This window comes from Hylobates moloch, unplaced genomic scaffold, assembly GCF_009828535.3.
Source record: "Hylobates moloch isolate HMO894 unplaced genomic scaffold, HMol_V3 SCAFFOLD_4, whole genome shotgun sequence".
Taxonomy (NCBI): domain Eukaryota; kingdom Metazoa; phylum Chordata; class Mammalia; order Primates; family Hylobatidae; genus Hylobates; species Hylobates moloch.
The window spans coordinates 99044648-99053408 of NW_026652279.1; the positions used below are offsets into that span (position 1 = coordinate 99044648).

The window sequence follows — 8761 nt, forward strand, 5'->3', positions numbered from 1 at the left end:
ATTTAAGAGTTCAGAAAAAAACTTAGGGTAACAATGTGCTATAGTCAGTCTCATGTGACTAATAAAAAAGCACTTACATGAATTTTTCAACAATTAATTTTGCAACTCTCACAAAATACACTGGTACTGCAATCAAAAGAAGACATGAACAGCATAAATCTAATAAAGGATCAACCCAGGAGGAAACCATTCCAAGGTGATGTAAAAAAGAAGAGCTATTTCTTCTAAAGGGGTATTCCTAATTCTTTTATAAGGACAAAATGTAACAAATTTATCTTGTGCTTAATTTAATTATTTTAATAGGATGTTAAACAGTATATTTAAAAAAGTGAAATTACAAACTGTGTTTTGAATCTGATAATCTAGGACTATGATGGAAAATACATCTAAAAGAAGCCAGTTTATTACTAGCCTTCCCTACTTCCAAAGCAAATGGGAATAAGGCAATATTTCCATGAGATTCATTTTTCATGAGATGCACTCCCTTTTTGATGCATTTTATTTCATTGTACTATTCTTCTGAGTCAAAATAATTAAAATTGTGGCATTTTTTTATTATTAGCAGTCACATGTATGTGAATCTCTTCTTAGTTACCTGAAAGCACACCAAAATGTGGGTCATACATACCCTGAAATTAATGTAAGGAGTTAATTAATGTTCAATTTTCGTCGTAAGATGAAATGCAGAAAACATTTGGCCCCTTTTGAGGTCTGAATGATTTAATTTACCAGGTCAATACAGAAAGGTTTAATCATAAAACTAAAAAATATTTGCAGCTTCTAAGGGAGCACGTGATGATCTTTCTGTTTTCCCTGCACACGGAGTAGCTGAGGACTAATAATGAATATTAGCCAATGTTGCCCATGAGGTCCAACAAAGAAAAAGATGTATATGATTTCACAAAAGCTTTTCACTGGCTGGTCTGCAGAACATCAAGAAAAAAAAAATAACAGCAGCAGCAATGATCATTGTAATGGTGAAAATTCTTGAGCATTTAGTCTATGCCAAATGAGAGGCCTTCTCTCATTTAATCCTCAGAACAACTCTAGGCATTACAATATTCTAATCCCCAGTGTACAAATGGGGAAATTGAGGTTTAAGGAGGTTAATAATTAGCCCCCAAGCAATTGGACTCCAAAACCTATTTCCTTAACTATTATGCACATCTTACATTTGGTTTTACCTTTTTTAATGTTTCTGTGATTTCCGTACCATTTTCATATAGCTGAGTTCTGAAAGTATTATTATTATATAATTTAGAAATGAAGATATTAAGATATCTATCTAGTTTCTTTTTCTGGCATTGACAAGACAGCTGCAATTCATATTCGCTCACTTTTTCATTCAAGAAGCTATTATTGAGGGATTATTATAAGCCAAGCACTATGCCATTTATTGAGTATATAAAGATGAACCAGATATAGCCTAGGTCCTATTACCCTCAAATTTTTGCTCACCATCTGTTGGGAAGAAGGACACATAAACAGATAAATATAACAACAGTGTGGCGAATGCAGTTGAGAGGGAGCTGTTCAGGGTATGGGCAGTCCAAAGACGGGCAGCTCATCTGGGTTTCTGAAGGCAAGTCAGAGGCTTCCCAAGAAAATAAATAACTGAGATAAGTCTCCAAAAAGCTATCCAAGCGAGGAGGAACTACCTAGTGACCCCAGGTGGAAAAGATTTCACCACCTCAAACCACCACCCATTTCTCTGCAGTTCCTTAAAAATAGAGACCTCAAAAGAACAGCCCAGCTTTTTATGGTCACCTCAGTGATGCAAGGACAAGCAGACCACCTGAACGTAGGAGTCACAGTCATTCTCCCCCATGCAAAGAATTCCACTGTTGTTAGGTCAGGAAGATCTGGCAACCCCGCAACAGGATCCCACCCCAACCAGACCAGAAACCTCATCATTCCTGGTACCCTCTTGTCCACAATAAATTCTATAACCTCAACCAGGTCCATTCACCTCTCTCTGGGGTGGAGCTGGTGCCAGGTAAGTGCTTCCAACTACACTCCCTGAGTACAACCCACTCCACATGTTATCTGCTCACATGACTGGGCAGCAGAGGGGGCTGGATCAATAACAGCCAGGAGAAGCCTTCTGTGCAGAGACATCTGAATGTTTAATGATCAAGGAGAGAGAAAGGAAAGAAGGAAAGAGCAAAGAAAAAAAGGAAGGAAGAGGGGAGGAGGAAGGGAGGGAATGATGAGATTGTGTCTAAAATTAGAACTGTGGCACACACATGTGTACCATGACAGCCTGTCGCTCATTTTGGGCAGACACAGCCTTGACATCGTTAGCTCAGAAGGCCCACAATAATGGGTAGTGATAGGGTGACATGGGAAGCACAGGGTCGGTGACTGCTGTCATTTCTTTGTTCTCTTCCACAGCAGTCAACAGTTCCAAATGAGGACATGCTCATTGGGACCCCATTGGATTTGATGAGGTGTGAGATTATCCATGGTCCATGAGAGACCAGGTCAATGCCTGGACTATTTCAGGAAAATCACCACACCGGACCTTCCTCGTTGCCCCAGACTCACTATTAGTGACTATCCCCAGAGCTGATGGGCTGCCCCAGTTCTGTGCACATGGACCATTATCCCAAAGCTGGCACCGCCCCCTAGAGCCCATCTGTGCTGGGCCTCACCTCCAAGGCCATGCAAGGCCAGCAGCGGGAGGGCAAGGCAGTCAGAGCTGCTCTACTCTGGCCCTCATGACATGGTTCTCTGACCTAAGAGCCCCCAACGCATTACAGAACTGCACTCTTCAGACCACGCAAATGTATGCAGACTGTCGAGAGGGGCAGGGCATGAGGCTGCAGAAAATTCATGATTAAGCCTCTTCCGGAACTGCAGAGCTTCCTGCTCACCCAGAGAAGCTCGAACCAGGGCTGCCAGATCAACCATCTCAGATCCTGCACCGGGGTAAGTTCGGATCCGTAGCAACTTGAGCACATCTCATAGAGTTTATATAGGAAATGACTAACTGAATGGGAGTTATAACTCCACCAATTTTTCCAGAACCTGAAGCAATCCTAAAACCATCTCCTTAAACACCCAGTGTTTTCCTGAGACACTGAAGAGTCAAATACATAGAACAGAATTAAAGTTCAAAACCCTGGAAATAAGTTTTAAACACCTGTTTAAAAAAATCATACTATCATATTTCTCCCCTCTAGTAAAATCTTCACCTGACCCCCCTTTGAATGGAAGCCCCAGTTTGGGTGCTCATCTGAGGTCCTGATGAAGACCGGCCTTTCAGAGCTACCTAACCCCAGCCAAAAAGGGAGCAGATTTAGGTTTCCCAAGCAAGTTAAATAGCAGATCAGGCCCAGCGTTCGTGTTTTTATTATTTTACATTACTATTTCCCCAAATGATTTTCTGCTCACATTTTTGTCCATCTAGCAAAGCTGGAGTGCTTTAAAAGTGAGCTATATATATAGGTATATAGATATACAGATGAAACAAGACATCTCGCTCCCCCAGCCTACTGCACAGAGATACAATTGCCAAGTTCCTTTTCTCCTTGTTCAATCTTATCTCCACACTACCAACCCGAGGGAAAAAAAAAAAAAAAAAAAAAGGCTCCTTCAAGGTCCCACCTAAGTTGTCACCTCTGCAGCTCCTGCTGGAACAGTAAGACTCCCCCACCCCCACGTCCTCTGCACTGCCGCTGCTGTGTCACTGCCAAGCTTGCCAGCAGCTGCAGTCAGCTGCGGCTGCATGGGGGCGGCAAAAGTCCTTCTTCCAGCACGTTTCCTTCTGCTGTTTGATTTCAGGTAGAAAATGCATCTTCTATTTTAATCAAGGTGTAAACCCGCCCCACCCCCGACCTACAGTTACTCTTTTCTAGAGAAACTGAGTGTGAGGATGAAGTCCCCAGAGGGGAGCCGGGCTGCGGAGGAGAGGCTGCTGCCGGAGGAGGAGAAGGGCCCAAGGTGAGGCCGCCGCGGCGCGCGGGAGCTCCAGGTGTGCCACAGCCGGGGCGCCGCAGCCCCCTCGCCCCCTCCTGGCGCCTGTGCCCTCCCTCCGCCCTCCCCGCGCGCGCTGCGGGGTCCTAGCGCCGCCGCGGCCTCGTTCCGGGCGGGGCTGAGAAGGCGAGGGTAGGAGGCTGCCGGCACACGCACCACCGCTCTGCGGAGGTTGCTAATATTGGGACCTGCCGCAGCGGCAGCAGCAGGAGACCGCGGCACTGCTGTCACCCCCGGGGCCCGCTTCTCACTGCAACCGGATGAAAGACTTAAATAACCCTCCTGCCTCACCCTGCTTCCCCACCCCCACTGCGCACAGCCACCCACTCAACTCTATCCCAGCCAGAGTGAGTGGCACAGCGGAGGGCCAGGGCGCCCTTCCCCCTCGGCCGACGCCAGGCGGACGGGCTAGCTAGCGGCTCGGCGCCCCCTGTCCCCGACCTGGGCCGGGGCTTCCGCTCCCCTCCCATCCAACACTACCCCTCGCCCCTCCCCCCAGCCCCCACATCCCCCCCAACACTGTACCGAGAGCGTCTAAGGAGTGGAGATGCCACTTCCTTGACAACACCTTTCTCTGACCTCTAGGGGTGAGGGGTCTAGCTTTTTGTTTAACGGTCTCTATTGAGCCACTGTAGCCCGCCTCGGTCCTCATCCGCTCACCCTAGAATGCGCCTCTCCTGCCCTCCCCTCCCGCGTGGCCCCCGCCCTTGCATCCGCGCTCTCCCCAGTGGCAGAGTTACGGGATTTCTAATGACTCGATTGCATGTGGCAAACGTCCTATCCTAAAGGTGACTGCATCAAAAAAAAAAAAAAATGCTCATGGAGGGAAGGGGTACGTGGAGGAGCCCCAACTAGAACATCCCATAATCTCTGCACGCCAGGGCCCAGTCGTGCTGCACCGGAGTTCTAACAGGGTCTCTCAAAGACAGGCTCGGCTGATCCAGACAATAAAACCGGCTCGGGCCCGCCGCGGCGCCCCTGCAGCCGTGCGCCCCCGCCGCGCTCCCGCGCACACCCCAGGCTCCCCCGGCTGTGAAGCCGGAGCGGAGGCGGGGGCGCGGGAAAGCCAGATCGCGATCGGCGAGCTCGCGAGCTCTGCTCTCGGAAAGCGGTTAACAATAGCACGCCGCCCCCTCCGCCCGCCTCCGCGGCCCTTTGTCCCCCCCACCCCCACTCCTTCCCCTGCGGCTCCGGCCAGGGGCCCCCGACCCACCTCCCGGGCACCAGGGAGCCCTTCGAGTCTCCAAAACCCGGCTGCGTGCTTCAGAAGAACGACACGGAATGGGACAGGGGAGCTCAGGGGTCAGACCTCCAGCCCGTCCTCTGTCCCCGCCACCAACTCTCCTGCCGCTGCGCGCGCCTCCAGCCGTTCCCACACCGCAAACCACCGCGCAGCCCGAGGCGGCGGCTGTCAGCCCCGCCAGACCCACTCTCACACACAAAGAGAAAGCGAAGGGGCTCAACTTGGGCCAAAATGAAAAACCGGATTCCCTAAACGCGGCCAGAAGTGTGTCAGCCCCTGCCTGCCGCCCCCCGGCCCCCGTGGTCCCCGCAGCACTGAAGGGCGCACCCGAGCCAGGCGGAAAGGGAGCCGGAACGCGAGCGCGTTTAGGACCGCGCGGAGCCGGCCGGGCAGCCGCTAAGTGCGCCGCGGGGCCCGGGCGGCCGAGCGGGCACCTGCCGGCCGCGAGCGCGGGAGGGCTGGAGCTCCGGCCGCCTGGCACACCTAGGCCGGCCGCCCACGCCGCTCGCCTTGGTCGGCGCGGCCCCGACATCCTGCGGGTGGCCGCCGCGGCCCCGGACACACTCGCTCGCCCACCCAGGGCCGCCCACTGCCTGTTGTTCTGCTATCGAACGCTAGGCAGGGTGGCAGCCCTTAAAGAGGCCAGATGGAAACGGCACTTTTAGTAAAGTTTAGTCTTCTCTTTGCAACAACCAGAATCTACCTTTACTTCTGGGGTGGGGAGGGGATAGTTATATTTCAACTGAATAATTGCAAAGCAAAGAGCTATAACTTTTTTTTAAGCAGCGAGTGGAGACGGCCAGAGCAATTTCACACTACTAGGCTCAGCTGTGGGCTTGGGCTCAGGGGTGAGCACGAGGAGCAAATCCTGGGCCTCGTGGATCTGGGACCATCCCCAGCCCAGGCCTAAGTCCTCCTCACCTTCTGGCATCATCCGCAGCCGCACGAAGCTAAACATACAGTTTAGATTGTGTTCAACATCTGGCACTAAAGCATGAGGAAGAAAAATCACCACAGGACTTTGTTTTTTACGACCTAGTTTAAGTGTTGTCAGGTGGGTTCACTCAGAAGTTAACTCCTTCCAACAGTCTAGTTGCCCAAACTGGCGCTTAATTTTTTTTTTTTTTTAAGTAAGGAAAAAACTCAAGAGTCTACCCAATTGGGACTGTGTAGTTGACTTCGTGCCGTTGGGCTCAGAGTGCCCCGGCAAGCACGTGTGTGCAGGCATAAAGTGGGCAGAGCCACCAGCCCTCGAGTCTGCAGCCCTCAGTGCTGAGTCACAAATACCCTCCGCTGAAAAATGAAATCCTCGGAATGCCCTTTAAAATTAGCTCGCAGCGTTTGCACGCGCGCACACACTCACACCAGAGAGCCACGCAGGAGACCTACACAGGGCTGCACACTATGGAAATTTAAAAGCAGAGGTTATCACTTGATAGCTGGAAAGACAAAAACCCCTGAGCGTCCTGCCTCTTCCCAAGTCATTTTCCCCAAGCCTCTGCCCCTGCTTTTCACGGAGCCTAAAATATGACTTTAGTCCTCCCAACAGGACAATCCGTCAGCAACCTTCGTCTATGGGGCTTTCAGACCCTCACAGGGGGGAATAAACAATGCGCTTAATATACAATTCAAGCAGTATACTTACTAGAGGAAAGGGGGAAAGAAAAAAACCTTAATTTGGGCACAAGATACCCACTGCCTTCAAGAAATTGCATTAAGTTCTTAGTAGTTAATGATTAAAGCTTTAAACTCGTGCAATCAGTCCATTCAAAAGAAACTTCCTAAACCCGTATATCTGATGCAAAAGAACTGGAAGCTTGTATTATATTTATAAATTATGCCCCCCTTTAAATTAAAAGTAGGGGGCCTTTCAGTGTATACTTGCATCAGTGCCAACAGCAGATCTGCAATTCCGGAGGCATTTTTTTTTCGGAGCTGGCAAGACAGAGAGAGAGAGACAGAGACACAGAGAAAGAGGGGAGGAGGGGAGAACCCTTTCCACGTCCCCCACCCGGCCACCACCTTCTTGGTAGTTATAATTTCAACATGTCATCTCATGGACACTAAAGGGTTAATGATATACCTACCAAATCGGCTGTGGTCTTTCCTGGTTCCCTGGATAGTACCATTAGGGAAGATTTCTAAGTGAAATCCAGTCCTGCAGTATAGCTGCCTCCGCCTGAGAATCCCCTTTAAATGATCCAAGTCCGTGACTGCGGGTCCCCTGGGGAGCCCCCCTGCTTCGGACTGACCCAGGTGGTCACTTAACAAAACCGGGCTGTCCACCGGCAACACGGGCACATTCCCAAACGGTACCGCATCCTGCACACCGAAATAGTTCCCAACTTCACCTAAGGGAGCCATCAGAGGACTCGGCTTTTGGAGCACAAGAATAAACAATAATGATGGTGTCAACCCAGGAGATATTAGGCGAGGTATATCCAACTCCCCTCCCTTACTGCAGTTGCAGAGAGAGAGAGAGAGAAAAGGTTCTTCTCTTCAATCCATTAAATGCATAAATAAAAGTAATCTGCTGTTTCACTGGCACAGGTTCAAGGTCAAACCACTGATAGTCTAAGAAACCACCACTTTATACTCACACACTGACATACTGATAAACATATCTATGTATCTCTATAGGTAGATCCCCAGCTCTTAGCAGGCAGGAAGGTCTTCATCCCATCCGACCGTAATAAGGAAAAAAAATCCGTAGTTTCTCCATTTGGTTTGAGATCAGAATGACCATAGCAACTTAAATGCCTAGGCGTTATTATAGGGATTTTTAAGATGCACGGGCTACGTCAGAATTTACGGATCCTGACTCCAGGAAGGCATGCGCTGTTTTTACTCTCTAACCGACTCTGCAGACATCAGCATGAATCCTTCAAGGGGAAAAAAAAATCTCACGTTGGTGGCGGCGACAAATCTCCCCTCCCGGTCCCCCGTCCAAAAAATAATAATAATAAAACAAAAAGAAAAAGAAACTTTAGGCGTCCAAAGCTAGTATCCAGGATTCTCCATAGGCTCGGCAGATGTCCATTGGCTTAGAACGGGTGGCGAGCGGCGAGCGAGGAGAGCCGCGTCCGGGAGCTCGCGTGCCGCCCAGGCTGCCGCGAACAGGTGTTGCCGCGCCGGCTCGCGGAGCGTTGTAGCCGGGCGGAGCGCTCCTCCTGCGCAGCCCCCGCCGGCGCGCAGAGTGGCGCAGGCAGCGGCATTGGGCTGGGTTTAAGGTAGCGCCGCGGCCGCCCGGGCTCCCCGCGGTCCTAGCGCCCGGCCTACAGCCCGCTCCGCTCTGCGGCAGGCGAGGTGCGGCGCGCCAGAGCGCAGGACTTTCTGGGAGGCAGCCGAGGAGCCCTGGCTTTACAAAGAAAAGCAAATGAAAGATGCACTGAGAGAGGCGGGAGGAAGAAACCCTGAGTCTCCCGAGACTCAAAGTTCTCCTGCAGGATAGAAGCCGGTAACCTACAATCTAGCTGGCTACATTGATGGAGGGTCAGAGTGAAACTGGGAAACTAGTTTTCACTGGGGCTCTGTAACCTT

At 50.5% G+C, this 8761-nt stretch overlaps 1 protein-coding gene across 1 annotated transcript in view; it reads right to left on the reverse strand.

The window, feature by feature from the left end:
* FGF9 (fibroblast growth factor 9) overlaps positions 1 to 8422 on the reverse strand; it is a 33538-nt gene extending 25116 nt beyond the window's left edge. The window contains exon 1 of the mRNA XM_032150665.2: positions 7309 to 8422. Within this exon, the coding sequence (XP_032006556.1) occupies positions 7309 to 7585 (277 nt within the window). The 5' untranslated portion in view covers positions 7586 to 8422. The remainder of the gene's footprint in view (positions 1 to 7308) is intronic.
* Between the last annotated feature and the right edge of the window lie 339 nt (positions 8423 to 8761).